At 38.0% G+C, this 18,253-nt stretch overlaps 2 protein-coding genes across 3 annotated transcripts; one reads left to right on the top strand and one right to left on the bottom strand.

Annotated features, from left to right (window-relative positions):
• The first annotated feature begins 1,539 nt into the window (after window positions 1–1,539).
• Window positions 1,540–17,458, top strand: CLEC6A (C-type lectin domain containing 6A). Of its 2 annotated transcripts, XM_043882409.1 has the most exons (6): window positions 1,540–1,702; window positions 2,619–2,711; window positions 5,700–5,801; window positions 12,664–12,815; window positions 15,244–15,359; window positions 16,904–17,458. In XM_043882409.1, exons 1-6 carry the CDS (start codon window positions 1,690–1,692, stop codon window positions 17,046–17,048), a joined length of 621 nt encoding a protein of 206 aa, XP_043738344.1. In that variant the 5' UTR covers window positions 1,540–1,689; the 3' UTR covers window positions 17,049–17,458. The 2 variants fall into 2 exon arrangements, with proteins under 2 accessions (XP_043738344.1, XP_043738345.1); XM_043882410.1 differs by lacking the exon at window positions 2,619–2,711 and having other exon boundaries at window positions 1,575–1,702.
• Window positions 9,915–10,427, bottom strand: LOC122680744 (40S ribosomal protein S25-like). Its single transcript, XM_043882411.1, has 2 exons — window positions 10,051–10,427; window positions 9,915–10,018 (listed from the first exon to the last, which is right to left on the bottom strand). The coding sequence occupies exons 1-2, from the start codon at window positions 10,388–10,390 to the stop codon at window positions 9,984–9,986; spliced, it is 375 nt and encodes a 124-aa protein (XP_043738346.1). The 5' UTR covers window positions 10,391–10,427; the 3' UTR covers window positions 9,915–9,983.
• Window positions 17,459–18,253: the final 795 nt, after the last annotated feature.

Raw genomic sequence — 18,253 nt, 5'->3', positions numbered from 1 at the left:
GTTTTTTAGAGAATCTCCATACTGTTTTCCACAGTGGCTATACCAATTTACATTTCCACCAACCGTGTACAGAGTTCCCTTTTCTCCACGTTTGAGGAGAATATTCTTTTTCTGGACCATGAAGTGACTTCATCCTTGGGTTTATGTTTCTTCATCTCTGAGGGGAACTGGAAACAGATGGTGATGTTTTATAATCACTTCTTCTTCTCCTATTATGACTTGTTACATCCCAAACCAATATGGGGGGAGACTTTTGTGGGTTTTTAATCCTAGTCTCAATGTCTATTTTCATTATTATTGATAACTATCCCAGGGACTGGCGGGGGGTGGGGGTGGCTGGTGGGCTGCCATTTATGGGGTCGCACAGAGTCAGACATGACTGAAGTGACTTAGCAGCAGTAGCAGTAGCAGCATCCTATCACTTAAAAAGTCCTACTGAGTTGGAACTTCCCTGGTGGTCCAGTGGTTAAAACTCTGAGCTCCCAGTGTAGGAGGTACAGCTTTGATTCCTGGTCGGGGAGTAAAGATCCCACATGCTGCATGGCACAACCAGAAAAACAAACAAATCCTGCTGAGTTCAATATTCATACATCTATGGTAGTTTTGATTTCTGGTTTTTTGTATTTGTGGCTGCTCAACTGAGATAGTGGAGATGTACATAATATTAACAGAAAAGTCTACATTCTGGAAACTGTATGTAAGGAAGGATCCTTAAGCCCTTGAGTAATAACAAGAAATTAATAAAGCTCACCCTTGATGTTATACCACTTCAAGTTCCTCCTTACTTAATCAAGGAGATTGTAATATATTAATAAATGTTCTTCAGTCTTGGTCTTCATGTAATAAGATGTAATAAGAATGTTTTATCACTTTTACAGATAGATTCCAGTCTCTTCCACTTTGCAATTATATTCCTAAACAATGTCCATGGTTCTTTATGTAATTTATTATATTAACCCTCATTATCTAAGTCATATCTATTCAATCAGACTTTTGCTCACTTCCTAGAACACTATTAAACACGTGGGTTAAGTCTTACATAAAACTCAATGTAAAAATTGGCTTGTTGTTTAGTTGCTAAATGATGTCAGACTCTTTTGTGACCCCATGAACTATAGCCTGCCAGGCTCCTCTTCCCATGTTTCCAGGCAAGAATACTGGAGTGGGTTGCCATTTCCGTTTCAAGGGATCTGCCTTACCCAGGGATTATACCCAAGTCTTCTGCATTAGCAGGCAGATTCTTTACCACTTGGCTACCAGGAAAGCCCCACCCCTCACCCCAATTGGCTAAGGACCACTGAATTAATTACATCTTAAAAATTTTTTTTTTTTTAAAGATTCCTATTCTGTTCTGAGTGGGAATCAGAGAGAGAGACAGACTTTCTGTCAGAAAGTGAACAAAGGATGTGAGTATTCTTGTTGAAGTTCTCATGAACAGTTTAGGCTAGGTTTCTCAGTTTCTCTTTCATTTTACCCACTATTTAAAAATCACTGGAATCTATAGTCCAAACCGCAACTTCTTCTTTCAAGGTGCCCTTTATATTGGATGTCTCTTAGTCACATCAGAGTATTCAGCAGTTCATCTCTGAGCTCTGACTTCTTTGAATGAAGCCAGAGCTCTGGGTAACATCTTCAGATAGAGAGAGAGAAAGAGGCTTTTGGACCTCCTGAACACAGGGAGCCCAGAGAATGGTGCGGGAAGGTAAGTATTCCTTTTCTCCATTCAAGAAAGGAAGATACAAATGTGTGATGAAATGATGAGTCATCTGAAGAGAAGAGGTAGACAACAGACAAATGGATGGGAAAGAGATTGGACCACATTGTGGAGTCATGGGAGACTGAAAGAGAGAATAATTCCTCAGAGGCCAGACTCACCTGAAAGTGTAAGAAACCATACACCACAGAGGTTTATGAGAAGTAAGAGACAGAAATGATATTTTTAGGAAGATGGGGAAATCAACAGAAGATTATAATATTAAGAAGAAAGAAGAAGGAAATGGAAATTACCTTTGGCTGAGAATGAGTTTTGCCTGGATTGTTTAAGGCCTGAGAGCTGCTGCTAAGTCACTTCAGTCATGCCCAACTCTTTGTGACCCCATGGACTGTAACCCACCAGACTCCTCTGTCCATGGAGTTTTCCAGGCAAGAATACTCAAGTGGGTTGCCATTTCCTTCTCCAGGGGATCTTTATGACCCACGGATCGAACCCATATCTCTTATATCTCCTGAATTGGCAGGCGAATTCTTTACCACTAGCTCCACTTTCGAGAGCCACTACCTGGTTATTTAATCTTGAGGGCGTTTCTAAGCTCTCTATTTTTAAAAAGATACTTATTTACTTACTTGGCTGTGTTAGGTCTTAGTTGAGGCATGTGGGTTCAGTTGCCCCACAGCATGTGGGATCTTATCTCTGCGACCAGGGTTGGAACCTGTGTCTCCTCCATTGCAAGGCAGATTCTTAACCACTGAATCACCAGGGAAATCCCCTAAGTTCTCTTCTAATTTAAGTCTTAATTACTCTGAGATTCTTCATCTGGTGTCTTCATTGCTCTAAGCTTCTTAGGGTCTCTTGCTTCCTGGAACCCCTGGTAACTACATCTGTCTTGCTGACTTGACAGGGAAAGCAGAATCCTGCTTCCATGCGAGGCTCTGGTGTATCGTGGTACTTTGCTTAGTCCTCCTCAGTGCATGTTTCACTGTGAGCTGTGTGGGTAAGTTTATCACTGAGGGGCTATGTCCCTTGATCCCTTCCCCATCAAGTTCTGTGTAGACCCTCTAGGCAGTGATCCTCAACCTTTTTGGCACCAGGCACCCACTCTGTGGAAGACAACTTCCCCACAAACTAGGGGTTAGGGTGGGGAATGGTTTCAGGATGATTCAAGCATAGTACACTTACTGTGTACCTTCTTTCTGTTATTATTACTACATCAGCTCCACCTCAGATCATCAGGCATTAGATCCCAGAGGTTGGGGACCCCTTCCCTAGAATATGTTCTCTTTCACCCGTTAATATGTTAGCTCTTACTTGGAATGCCATGCATTTTCTTCATTTTTCTCTCCCCTCCTCCTCCCTTTTCTCTGCTTCCTCCATGTTTTGATAACTGGTTCTTTTTCCAGATTTATTTTGCCTGGTTTTACTAGCATTTACCCAATCATGACCTCACCTAGATTGTATGTTTCTTGTTGCCATCCTCGAGGATTCCATCTTCACTCCTGGGTTCATGGTGATCGCATGTCATAAAGCCCTTTAGTGAGAGGACGGCCATAACTGCCTTTATGATCATAATACTTTAGATTAGGATATTTGGTTTTCATGTGGGAGTCTTTCCCACTAGGAAAGGAAAAGGTTTTCAAGTGGAATATTGGAACTAGAAGAGAATAAATTATTTCTTTCCTGTTCCCTTTGCCTCCAGTTAAATAGTTCAGGTTCATTTTGTGAGAAGTCTCAAAGGCCTTTTTGCTCTCTAACCCACAATTTAGTTCTCTATTCATACAAGGTGGTTAAAAATAGTTATTGAATAATCTGAGGGGGTGAAACTGGCTTCCTATGTCAAATTGGCCATATTTGAAGCTCCTTCTGACATGTAAATCAATCTTATAGTCTTCATTAAAGCACAAAGAATTATCACCAGGATTAGAATTTGCTTTATTTTACAGAGTCAAGTGGAAGAGAGAAAGGGGTTTAAGGGTAGCTATTTCAGTAATCAAAAGGAAGCAGGTATTCAGAACTCCGAGACAGGCTAAAAGAGAGGTAATAATGTTTGACAGTCCAGGGTTTCAATAACAGAAGGACGAGAAGGATATGAGTGAAGAATCAAGTCAGGACCTGAGCGAGAACAGGTCTTACTCAATGTGCACACCCTGAACATAAAAGTTTATATTCATTTGAGACATTTAAAATGTCTCTAAAGGTTTAAAGGCTCCCCTTGGTTGTTATTCATCCTCTACGTTTAAGTGTAGCTACCAGCAGTCAGAAATTTTTAAAAATACTGGAATAAACTGCAAACTCACTTCAGGATTATTAATATTAAGGAGAGCTACCATAAGGCCCTGCAACCCCACTCCTGGGCATATATCTGGAGCAAAACATGATTCAAAGGATATATGTACCCAAATGTTCATTGCAGCATTGTTTACAATAGCTAAGACATGGAACAACCTAGATGTTCATCAACAGGTGAATGGATAAAAAAGATGTACATGTATACAATGGAATATTACTTAACCATCAAAAATGAAATAATGCCACTTGCAGGAACATGGATAGACCTAAATATTGTCATACTGAGTGAAGCAAATCAGACAGAAAAGGAGAAATATCATATGACATCCCTTATATGTGGGATCTTAAAAAAAATGGATACAAATGAACTTACTTGCAAAACAGAAAAAGACTCACAGACTTAGAGAATGAATTTATAGTTGCTGGGTCAAGGGGTGGGGAAAGTACGGAGGAAAGAGATATTTAGGGAGTTATGGATGGACATGTTCATACTGCTATATTTAGAATGAATAACCAACAAGGAACCTACTGTATTGCTCAATGTTATGTGGCAACCTTGATGGGAGGGGAGTTTGGGGGGGAATGGATACATGTATATGTATGGCTGAGTCCCTTTACTGTCCACATGAAACTATCACAACATTGTTAATCGGCTATGCACCAATACAAAACAAAAAGTTAAAAAAATTTTAAAGAGAAGCAGATAGCCAGTGAATGAACAGTGTCTATTGATTATTATGATCATCACAGCTCTAGGTGATTAACTGGTATAGAAAACAGAATCTCAATGAATGAGAACATACTGTATAATAGCACAGGGAACCCTGTTTAATGCTTGGGGTGACTTGAACGGGAAGTAAGTCCAAAAGGGAGAGGATGTGTGTAGATGTATGGCTCGTTCACTTTGCTGGGCAGTAGAAACTAATACAATATTGTAAAGCAACCACACTCTTATAAAAATTAATGAAAAAAAAAAAAAAAAGAAAACAGAATCTCTGCCCTAGAACATAGAGCTTAAATTTTAAGGGGGGAAAGAGTAAAAAATAAATGTGTCGGCATAAACACAAACATGACAATGCATACAAGCAAGTAGTAAACAATTAAAAAAAATTGGTATAAATGGCAACCCACTCCAGTATTCTCACCTGGAGAACTCCATGGACAGAGGAGCCTGGTGGGGTACAGTCCATGAGGTCGCAGAGTCAGACACGACTGAGTGACTAACACACAACACATAATTGCATTAGTTTCTGATGTGCAACAGTGTGAATCAGCCATACATCTACATATATCCTCTCCCTCTTGTGCTTCTCTTCCACGCCCCCATCCCATCGCTCTAGGTCATCACAGAGCACCCAGCTGGGCTCCCTGTGCTCCAGGGCAGCTTCTCACTATCCATTTTACACAAGGTAGTGTAGATAAGTCAATGCTACTCTCTCAATTCTTCCCACCCTCCCCTTCTCACCCTGTGTCCACAAGTCGTTCTCTATGTCCAGGTCTCTATTCCTGCCCTGCAAATAGGTTCATCAGTACATTTTCCCTAGATTCCGTACACAATCAGCATAGTCTTTATTGCGCTGGCTTAGAAAGAAGAGAGTGGTGGCAGTTGCAGGTACGCCAGTGCGGCACAGATTTAGAGCATAAGGCTCAAAAGTTAAAGAATGGAAGGATACTAATCCTTCTTCTCCTTTTACAGTGACTTATTATTTTACATATGGCAACACTGGCAAAAGACTGTCTGAACTGCACACACACCATTCAAGTCTAACCTGCTTCAGTGAAGGGACAAGGGTGACAGGTAAGGTGTTGCAATGTTTAACTAGACTTCCCCTTTTCTCAGAGACAGGTCAGGGTTGAATTCAATATTGGTTTATTCTATTAAAAAAAGATAAAGTTGCTGCGGGCTTCCCTGGTTGCTCAGATGGTAAAGAATCTGGTGAAATGTGGGAGACCTGGGTTCGATCCCTGGGTTGGGAAAGATCCCCTGGAAGAGAGCATGGCAACCCACTCCAGTATTCTTGCCTGGAGAATCCCCATGAACAGAGGCTTCTGGTGGGCTACAGTCCATGGGGTTGCAAAGAGTTGGCCATGACTGAGAGACTAGGCACAGTACAGCATGCAAAGTTGCTGCATGAATATATTTAATGTATCTCTAAACTTCATTGTTCATATCAGGTTCTAGACTTGCCTTCAAAAAATGCCCCCTCCAGCCTTGTTGACCTCAATACGTGCTACCAACACACCCTCGTAATTTGCTGAAGCCCACCCTAGAAATTATTCTTAACGGTTCTTGTTTCACATTACCGTCACCCTCTACCAAATGGATAAAATCTTTTTGATATCTAAAATGCCCAATTAATAATGCCCATATCAAGGTTCCCCTGCTGGCTCAGTGGTAAAAAGTCCACCTGCCAAGCAGTAGATGTGGGTTTGATTCCTGATCTGGGAAGATCTCACATGCTGTGAAGCAACTAAGCTCCTGCACTACAACTATTGAGCCTGTGCTCCAGAGCCCAGGAGTGGCAACTACTGAAGCCTGTGTGCCCTAGAGCCTGTGCTTGGCAACAAGAGAAGCCACCGCAATGAGAAGCATATGCACTGCAACTAGAGAGTAGGCTCCTCTCGTCACAACTAGAGAAAAGCCCACACACAGCAAAAAAGACCCAGTACAGCCAAAAATAGATGAATAAAAATAATGCCCATATCCATTCCAAGAATCAGTTTTATTACGGTCAACTTGGAGGTCGGAACATGGCTCATGATGGCGTTACCACATTCTTTCCAGATCCTTGGACAGTGATACCATAGAAATGAATATTGATTCCACAAGAGTCTTAGGCAGGCAAAGCTTTTTGTTAAAGTAGACAGCTTGTACACAAGAGAGAAGGCAAGGAGAAAAATGCCAGCTCCCCAAGTAGTAGGGGGTGAGTTGCTTTTATAACAGTAAGGAGGGTTTGTCCCATGATCACTGATAATTTCCAACAGTTGTCAAACATTAAAAAAATATTTTAGCATTTTGGCTGTGCTGAGTATTCATTGAGGCACACAGGCTCTAAACAGTACAGGCTCTGTGGTTTCAACAGCACATAGTTACCAAGAATCTGCCTGTAATGCAGGAGACACTGGAGACACGGGTTCGATCACTGAGTGGGGAAGATCCCCTGGAGGAGGAAATGGCAACCCACTCGAATATTCTTGCCTGAAAAATCCCAAGGACAGAGGAGTGTGGGGTCTACAGTCCATGGGGTCTCGAGAGTTAGACACGACTGAGTGGCTAAGCACTGCACATATGGGATCTTAGTTTCCTAATGAGGGGTTAAACCCAAGTCCCCTGCATTGGAAGGAGAATTCTTAACCACTGGCTCACCAGGAAAGTCCATCAGGCTTTTAAAATCAGTGGCAGATGGGTCCATGGTGGCTGTCAGGAAGAGAGAGAGCTTGTGTGAGGGAAAGGGAATACAGGAAGATTTTCTGCAAGAAAGGACAGAAACAGATAAGGTTAAAATATTTAGTTGAGCTTCTTGCGACAACTAGGTATACTCGTTAGTGTAGCAGAGATAAAGTCAATCGTTTATTCCTGCAAGTGTGTTTTTGTTTTGCTGCTTTTTTTCACCCGTGTCTCTGGGACTCAAGCTCCTATTTAGCTTCCAAGGGCTGGTTTGTGCAAGGCTGTTCCCCAGTCCTTTCAAAATGGCTGTATTGCTGTCTTCCTGTCTCAATGAGACTGCCCCTACTCTAAACAATAACCCTCGTAACTTAGCATATGGAGAATCGAAAGTAAAGTGAAAGTGTTAATTGCTCAGTTGTGTACTGTAGCCCACCAGGCTTCTCTGTCCATGGGATTCTCCAGGCAAGAATACTGGAGTGGGTAGCCATTCCTTTCTCCAGGGGATCCCCAACCCAGGGATCAAACCCAGGTCTCCCAATCACATTGCAGGCGGATTCTTTACCAGCTGAAAATCTTTACCATCTGAGCCACAGAGAGAATTGGTTGAGTTCAATTCAGAATCAACACTGGTCTGACTCACAAAAGCCCAAGAAAGGCAAAGTGTATGTTTGCAGTGGTCATTATGACTTGACTCCTTCCAAGTAATGAAACCCAAGTAGACACTAGACTCCTGCTATTTCAGGAACTAAATATTTCCTCCTCTGCTTTTATGAAGAAACTTATGAACAGTAACGAGAGGGCAGAGGTTTGTTTGTGCTTCTATGAGATGTTGAAAATTCCCCCATTTTTTTGGTATTTGGCAAGAATGTAGTGCTTGGGGTGTTGAGGAATAATTTTCCTTACTCTCCCTGACCTATGGTTTTGTTGTCACATTGGAGGTTTTTTTTTTTTTTTTTGTCAAACATCTGTAGAGCTGGCCCTTCTGGGGAGGAAAACATAACTTTTCAAATTATCATGACAATGAAAAGGAAAAATGAAAGTTCAAACACAAAATTCCCATTTGATTGAAGTTAAATCCTAATTGAAACCCACATTGTATCTTTCCCATTTTTTCCCCCCACACAGTCCTGGTGTTGAGATATTCAGAGGCATGGGTAAAGTCAGAGTTTTTTCAGTGGACCTGTGCTCTGCCTAGGCCTATCCTGTTTCTCCTTTTCTTTTTTTAAAAAGATTTATTTATTTTATTTTTCGACTATGGTGGGTCTTCGTTGCTGCATGCGGGCTTTCTCTAGTTGCAGTGCATGGGTTCCTCACTGCTGTGGCTTCTTTTGCTGTTCAGAGCAGTCTCTTGGCGTGCAGGCTTCAGTATTAATAGTTGCAGCACACAGGGTCAGTAGTTGCGGCACATAGACTTAGTGGCTCCTCGGCATGTGCAATCTTCCTGGACCAGGGATCAGACTGGTGTCCTTTGCATTGCAAGGCAGTCCTAATGACTCGACCACCAGGGAAGCCCGACCTGTCACATTTAAAATGTTCTGCTTGCCAAGCCCCTAAAAGGATTTTGAAAAGCAGTTATTATATCTAGAGGGGTAGAAAGGGTCTTGTGATTAAGATGGGGCACATATACACCATCTGGGGTAGCTAGTAAAATTCCATATCTTGACCTAAGTGGGAGTTATAAGGATGTTCAACTTTCAATAATTTGTTAATGTATGTATCAGTTTTCTACAGTTTTCTGTCTGTAATATGTTGAGCAAAAAGATTTTTTAAATAAGAAATAAATTTGTAAATGTTAAAAACAGAGATTATGTTCTCCCTCATATAACTTAATTCGATGTCTATATTTTTGCATCATGTTATAGAAGCAAAAAATGGTGACCCACTCCAGTATTCTTGCTGGATAATCCCATGGACAGAGGAGCCTAGTGGGCTACAGTCCTTGGTGTCGCAAAGTCGAACACAATTTAGCAACTGAGCATACATAGAAGCAAAGGCTTCAATTTCTGGAGCATTGTTAGTATTAACACTTAAAAAACCTGCTACGTCTTTTTTATTTTATTTTTTTTATTTTATTTTTCAATTATTTTTATTAGTTGGAGGCTAATTACTTCACAACATTGCTACGTCTTTTAAAAATGTATCTACTAGCGTCTTAATGGCATTACAAAGTATTACCTCAACTCTCATTATGCATTGAAAAAAAGAGAGTAACCAAGACTTCCCTGGTGGTCCAGTGGTTAAGACCCCATCTTCCAATGCAGGTGGTGCAGGTCTGATTGGGAGTCAAAACACAAAACAGAAGCAAAAAACATAAAACAAGAGCAATATTGCAATAAAATCAGTAAAAACTTTTAAAAAGGTCCACATTAAGGAAAAAAATAACATATATTATTAGATGTTTTACATGATTCTTTTTCCCCCTTGGACTAATATTTACATCACATTTCCCCTATTTGCCAAAATATATAGATAAGTATACATTAATATTTTTATTTTTTCTTTTGTTCAGAAGTTTATTCAACATTATTATTATTATTATTTTTTGATTTAATAAAGTTTTATTTTTCAAAATGTACAGCTGGTGGGACCTGTTCATGCATCTTCACCAGCAGCTGGGGCATCTCCACCCTTGGTGTTTCTGCAGCTGGGGCGTCTCCACCCTTGGTGTTTCTGGTGTAAATCACTTGAGCTCTGTGCTTTGAAACCAGTTTAATAAGTCCTTTACTAAGGAGTTCCTGAAGGGCTGCTCTGGCCAGGGAACCACGAATCTTCAGCCTCTCAGAGACGACAGCTGGAGTTATAAGCTTATAGTTGGGAACTTCTTTATAGAGTTTGTCATATGTTGCTCTGTTAAACAAGACTAGGTTATTGAGCTTGTCCTCAACTTTGCCTTTGGACCACTTCTTCTTTTTGGCCTTGTCCCCAGATTTGTTCACTGGATCTTTGTCTTTCTTGGCCGACTTTCCGGCATCTTTCTTCTTGTCATCCTTGGGCAGCATAGCGAAGGTCGGAGAGCAACTGCGACCACTGCCGCCTCGCTAAAATGTCGGACAAAAAAAAGCTCAACATTATTATTTTAAAATATCACATCACCAGTGGCAATTGTTTGTGGTATCAGTCTGCATATTTAGTTGTCACATGCATGGTGATCCATGTATAGGTCCAAACATTTTGACTGCTTCTAGCAGTTATGCTCCAGTTTTATTAATATATTTATATTCTGTGGAACACTGGGCTTTAAGTGTAATGAATTCCTCGTGTTAAAACATCACAAATGTACTTTAAATATTGATAAGTTACTACTAATAAAGCAAAATCCTATTGGAAGTCCATCTCTTAGTTAGATGAATGGGACTTGAAAAATGCAATCAGACTGTATCTACTTGGTTAATTATTACTAGAATGAGAGAGAATTCAACGTCAGTTCTATTCCTGTTTTTCACTTTAGCAACACAAACTTTAGATGAGCCTTACTTACCTAAATAAGTAGATAGGCATAGAATGTGCTTTGTCAGGATGTCAGTCAATTTTTTGAAAATTTTCAGTTATTTGCCAGAAATCATATAGTGTTCTAGTTCCAAAAATTATTTGTGATGGTCTGCTGAGAATTTGATTAGGTTATTTTTCAATGCTGTTGGATGTTAAGACTAATAAATGGAATAATTTGCAAAGTCTTGCTATTTTTCAGCCAGTAGTCATTTGCTTTCTCAATTTCTGGAAAGTACACCAAAAATGTTTAAGAAGTCTTACCAAAAATAAATGAAAAAAAAAAAAGAAGTCTTACCAAATGACTATTAATTACATCTATTTTTCAATACTTACAAACCATTTTAATGAGTCCATTATTCTCAGAACAGTTAGGAAAATGAAATATATTAAAATCAATATGCCTTTTTGACAAATTTTTCTACTCATCACATTTTTCAGTATTTTTGTCAACCTTGGAACTGGAGATTTGTATTTAACATGTGAAAAATGTTTGAAATGTATAATTAATTGGCAAGGCCAATCCCTACTATCAAAACAGTCAGTCAAATTAGACTTTTAAAATTAAAATAATCTGTTAGGGCACATTTTGAGAAGTCTTATGAAAAGCCAATTTTTAATAGTGATCAGAATATATAATTAAGGTAGAGTTCTAAAGGAGGCTAATATTAAAATGATACTCCTTAGTCTATTTTACTCATTTTATAATATTATAAAATGAATAATAAGCCTTTAAATGTTTTCTCATTACTTAATATGTGATAATTTGACCATAATTAAAAAAACACAAATAGAATAGAACTACATATAACAATATGAATGAATTTTAGCATTATGCAATGAGAAATTAAGCCCAAGAAGACTACATATAATACCTTTATGAAAGTTCAAAACCCAACAAAGTTATATTATTTATATATACATATACATGTGCTAAAATTATATATATATACACACATATATATATACACACATATAAAAGACATCAGTGGATATTTTTACAGTTAGTTGCAGATATTTTAATCTAAGGAGAGTGACAAACGTGCTTTGAAGGAGAAAGGGGACAACTATTTGTTAATACTCTTAAGTGTTTGATACTGTGTAAAAATTAGTACTAGGTAATATTTATGAGCAATTTTTACATCTTAAGCATTCTTTAAAGTGCTTTGTATATATTACAAGATTAACTCTCACCTTGAGTTTGGTATTGTTATTTCCATTTTAAGGATTAAAAAATGAGGTGCAAAAAAAATGAGGTGCAAGGAGGTTATGGAATTTGCTCAAGGACATATACAATGTAGAGACAGAATTCTAATGATAAATAATTATAATTCCCACAATCATCCTGAGAATAGTTATCATTATTAAAATGTTAAAAATTTGAGGCTCTGTGGCTTGCCCAAGATTGTTAAGCAGAACTGAATTCCAGACTCACTTATGTTGATCATTTGAAACTCCGAAAGAATTTGGTGCTTCTAATGTATAAAGAATATGAAGAATAGGAAAAAAATATTGATAGTGACTTTTTTTGGCAAAAAAAAGTCCAGAAAAATTTTGCAGGCAAACCTTAGTAAATATTGAGGGCTTAATGTTGAAGAATGTTTATTTACAAGCAATTCTATGGTGTCAAATTATATAATAAAGGGAACTGAAAGAAAATACATGAATTAAGAAACCTATCTTTGAAAAATGACTACAGATCCTCAGAATTTTATATGTATAGAACGTGCCCCTTTAAGCTTATTAGTCTCATCTTAGATTCACCCTTTCCTTTCATGCAACGCAGAAAAGATTTGGGCATGTTGCCCAGGTACCTGGAAGCCGTTCGGTTCCAGCTGCTACTTTATTTCTTCTAAAGAGAATTTCTGGGCTAAGAGTGAGCAGAACTGCGTTGGGATGGGAGCTCACTTGGTGGTGATCAACACAGAAGCAGAGCAGGTACTTTGGTTTTCTTTATTTTTCATTAAAATAAAAAAAAAATGAGGAAAGAGAATAGCAAAACTTACCACCTTAACTCTTTTTAAGTGTACAGTTTAGTAGTGCTAACTATATTCACATTATTGTATTTGTAATGTCTTATTGTTGTTTAGTGGCTCAGTCATGTCTCACTTTTTGTGACCCCATGGACTGCAGCATGCCAGGCTTCCCTGTCTTTCACCATCTCCTGGAGTTTGCTCAAGCTCATGTCCATTGAGCCAGTGGTGCCTTCCAACCACCTCATCCTCTGTCATCCCCTTCTCCAGCCTTCGATCTTTTCCAGCATCAGAGTCCTTTCTTAGAACAGTCAGCTCTTCGCATCAGGTGGCCAAAGTATTGGAGCTAACGTCTTACAGAAAAACCCAAATGAACTTTTTGACCAATTCAATAACAAGATCTAACAACTTTTTCATCTTGCCAAACCGAACTCTGTACCCAATGGAGAGTGACAACCCATTTCCCCCTCCCTCCAGTCCCTGGAAACAACCCTTTTAATTTCTGTATTTATGAGTTTGACTATTAATACTTATTGATATCTCATACAAGTGACATCATATAGTATTTTGTATTTTTGTGACTGCCTTATTTCACTTAGTATAATATCTTCAAAATTTATCCATTTTGTAGCATGTGACAGGATTTTCCTCCTTTGTAATTCTGAATAATATTCCACTCTATGTATAAAACATGTATCACTTATCCATTTACATGTTTATGGATGTTTGGGATGCTCCATCACCTGGCTGTCCTAAACGATGCTGCAAATAACCACAGATGATCTTTGAAATTTTGCTTTCAATTATTCTGCATATATATTCAGAAGTGGGATTGATGGATCATATAGTAATCCTAATTTGAATTTTTCAAGGAACCACTATATTGTTTTACACAGTGGCTACACTATTTTATAGTCCCACAAAGAGTACACAAAGGTTCCAATTTCTCCATTTTATTGACAACACATTATTTTCTTTGTCTTTATTCCAGTAGTGGCCATCCTAATGGGTGTGAAATTATATTTTATTGTGACTTGATTTCCTTTTCTTTAATGATTAACAGTATCAAACATCTTTTCATATATTTGTTGATCATTTGCATGCCTTCTTTGGAGAAATGTGTATTCAAGTACTCTCCCTATTCTAAAAATTGAGATATTTATGTTTTTTTTTTGTTGAGCTATAGGAGTTTTATATATTCTAGATATCAATTCCTTATCAGATATATGATTTTCAAATATTTTCTCCCATTTCACAGGTTGCCTTTACACTCTGTTGATTATTTCCTTTGATGCTCAGAAGTTTTAGAGTTTGATGTAGTTAAGTTAGTTTATTTTTTCTTTGTTGCCTATGGTTTTGGTGTCATAGCTAAAAAATCGCCAAATCCAGTGTCATAGAACATTTCCCTTGTGTTTTCTTTCATAATTTTTATAGTTATGGGTCTTATATTTAGGTCTTTCTTCCATTTTGAATTTTTTTTTTAATGCAGTGTAAGGTAAGGGTCCAAATTCATTTTTTGCTATCCATACTCTGTTTTGGCTTCATTTGTGTGGAATATCTTTTTCCATTTGTTCACTTTCAGTCTGTGTGTGTCCTTTAAGACTGAAGTGAGTCTCACTAGAGTTTGTTTTTTTATCCAGTTAACTACTCTATGGTCTATTGTTTCTTGTAGATAATCTCTGTAATTTTAATTATCATCTCATCTGTGGGTTACCTATCTGGGTATATGGATCTTGACTCCTCTGTGTCTCTGACTCATCTACCAGTCACTTTGTGGTTAAGTTGTAGATCTTTCGACTAGCTTGCAGGTCATTCTCATTGCCAGTTGCTCTATAAATAGTTGTAATCCTGGTGTGCTGTGAAAGGAGGGAACTCGGGGTCTTTCTACTCTCTATCTTGGCTCCTCTTTGTCAAAACTAATAATAATTTCAAAAATTAATCACATACTACAGTCAAAATTTATTTAGAACTCCTTTATGTTTAACTTTTGCAAGTACTGAAACCTACTTCCTAGAGAAGTACTGCTTAGGAAAGTAGACAAAACGAATTTGAATTTTGATGACCCAAATGTAATTTTACTGATAAACAATGATAAATAAGATGACAGACACATTTGTAAAATTTATTAAACATTTAAAAGCACAGAAACTGATCTGCACATTGAAAAAGAATTGTCTCTTGGCGAAGAAAAGAATAAATTGTCTGAGATGGGAATTCATAGAACAGAGCTTTCTTCCTTCTGGGATAATGTTGGTGTTTTTAGCCATTACTCTTGTCCAGTGTGCTGTCATGACACTTCCTCATACATGCATTTTCTTTTCTCCAGAGCTAAAGATAACCCTTACTTGATCCAACCTGGAAATTTCAGTCTATGACTCTTTTTCTTCTCATAGGATTTCATTATCCAGCAGCTGAATAAAACATTTTCTTATTTTCTGGGACTCTCAGACCCACAAGGGAATGGCAACTGGCAATGGATTGATCAGACACCTTACAAGGAAAATGTCAGGTGAGTGCAGACTCAGATTAATGAACCCTAGTGCCCTGTTTACACAAAAAAAGTTAGAGAAATTTTGTTAGCAGCAACTATTAATGCTAATACTAATGGCTATAATTATGAAATCAAGAGTCTAATAATCATTAAGTTCTTACTAAGTGCATGCATTATCTTACTTAAATTTCATAAAAACTTCTTTTTCAGAACTCATTTTACTGATAAGAAATAGAATAAATCACCCAACTTCAATAAATTAGTAAGATGAGAAAGTAGTCTCAACTCTATGTTTATTTAAGTCCAAAGATAATGCTCTTAACTGTTACTTTTGCTACTCCTAAACAATTCAATTAAGTATTTCTCCAATTAATAAGATTTAAACGTCTGAAGCAGTATTATGTTCAAATTCTAATAGGATAATTATATAATAATACTATTTGTTTGTGGCTTTAGAAAACCCTGAATTTAATTATACATTATTACATTTGATTATTACACAACCTTGTGAGCTATTTAGGGAACTTACGGTTATTCCTATCTTTGTAGATGAAGAATTTAATTAATTCCTTAAAGTCAAATGAGTCAGCAGCAGTACCAGGTCTTTTTTTTTTTTTTTAATTATGTATTTATTCATTTATTTATGTATTTTTGGCCATGCCGGGTCTCTGTTGCTGTGTGCGGGCTTTCTCTGGTTGTGGCAAACGGGAGGCTACTCTTCATTGCGGTTTGTGGGCTTCTCATTGAGGTGGCTTCTCTTGTTCCCGAGTGCAGGCTCCAGAGTGTGCGGCTCAGTAGTTGTGGCACAGGGGCTTAGTTGCTTCGAGGCATGTGGGATCGTCCCAGACCAGGGAATGAACCTGTGTCCTCTGCATTGACAGGTGGATTCTTAACCACTAGACCACCAGGGAAGTCCCAGTACCAGGTCTTTTAATTTAAAAAATAATGTCCTGTCCCTTCCATCCCACCCTACCACAGATTGTATCCCAGACTCAAGCATTCTGATACTCACTTTGTGTAGCTCCATGAGAGCAGAGAGATTTAGGAATATGATAAGAGTGCATAAGTGAGAGAGGTCAGGATAAATGCTCTGTATAGGAGAGGAAGTAAAGATCAGATATTAAAACATTAAATCTTGCCTTGCTTCATAAAAACTCATTTTCCAGGAGAATTTTAGATTAGCAAGAGTGATAGTATGTGTCTGCACATGTGGTTTTATTTTTAAGACTTTTTTTTGATGTGGACCATTTTTAAAGTCTTTATTGAATTTGTTACAATACTGCTTATGCTTTGGATTTTTGGTCTCAAGGCATATGGGATCTTAGCTCCCTGACCAGGGATAGAACCTGTGCCCTCTACATTGGGAGGCAAAACTTTAACCACTGAACCATCAGGGAAGTCACCTGCATATGATGTTTTTGAGGATGGCTATATGAAAAAAAGGAGTCATCATTGGGGTGTTCTTTCATCCTGAACCCTAATTTTTTCAACCTAATCCTATGTACTTTCTAATCAATCACTCAGAATTCACTGAAGTGTTTTTACCCCTTGTTTCTCCTTAGATTTTGGCACCAAAATGAACCCAACTTTTCTGCAGAGGAATGTGCTTCAATTGTTTTCTGGGATGAGAGAGGATGGGGCTGGAACGATGTTTTCTGTGATTCTAAAAGGAAATCAATATGTGAGATGAAGAAGATTTACCTATGAGTGTAACCTTATTCACTAACATCTTTAAAATTTAGACCCATTGTAAAAATATAATTTCCTTTTGTAACTTACGATAATCCTTATCATATCAGGTCATGGGGATATTCCAATGCCTTTCTCTCTTCAGTTCTTCCTCTTCTATTAACCTCTTTTCCACTAATCTTAGGATGAGCTTTCCTTTATTATTATTATTTTCTGTTTAGTTTGTTATTCATTCTTTTCTTCTCTTTTTCTTCATACCTCTTTTCAACATTCTTTGTTCCAGATATTGTACTATTTTGTCTGTTAAAAGACTTTGTTGTTGTTTAGTTGCTAAATTGTGTCTGGCTCTTTTGCAACCCTGTGGATTGTAGCCTGCCAGGCTCTTTTTTTTTTTCCATTTATTTTTATTAGTTGGAGGCTAATTACTTTACAATATTGTAGTGGTTTTTGCCATACATTGACATGAATCAGCCATGGATTTACATGTATTTCCCATCCCGATCCCCCCTACCGCCTCCCTCCCCACCCCATTCCTCTGGGTCTTCCCAGTGCACCAGGCCCAGACACTTGTCTCATGCATCCCACCTGGGCTGGTGATCTGTTTCACCCTTGATAATATACATGTTTCGATACTGTTGTCTCAAAACATCCCACCCTCGCCTTCTCCCACAGAGTCCAAAAGTCTGGGTTATTGTTACCATCTTTCTAAATTCCATATATATGCATTAGTATACCGTATTGGTTTTTATCTTTCTGGCTTACTTCACTCTGTATAATGGGCTCCAGTTTCATCCATCTCAATAGAACTGATTCAAATGAATTCTTTTTAATGGCTGAGTAATATTCCATGGTGTATATGTACCACAGCTTCCTTATCCATTCGTCTGCTGATGGGCATCTCTGCCAGGCTCTTTTATCCATGGGATCTCCCAGGCAAGAATACAGGAGAGGGTTGCCATTTCCTTCTCCAGGGATCTTCCAGATCTAGGATTGAACTCATATCTTTTGCACTGGCAGGCAGATTCTTTTTTTTTTTTTGGCAGGCAGATTCTTTATGAACTTGTGTTTATCAAAACACTTTATAGTGTTTTTAAATTAAAAATTTTTGAAAACTGAGCTGGGAGAAGATATTTCAATTACTTTTAATGAACACAGTAGTAATACCAAGAACCTATAAACAACTGTCATGAAATAATTAGAAAGACAAAAATTGGGAAAAATAA

Source organism: Cervus elaphus, chromosome 22, assembly GCF_910594005.1.
Source record: "Cervus elaphus chromosome 22, mCerEla1.1, whole genome shotgun sequence".
NCBI classification, from domain to species: Eukaryota; Metazoa; Chordata; class Mammalia; order Artiodactyla; family Cervidae; genus Cervus; species Cervus elaphus.
Note: the sequence above shows the minus strand (reverse complement) of the source record. Positions and strands in the feature narration are given on the sequence as shown.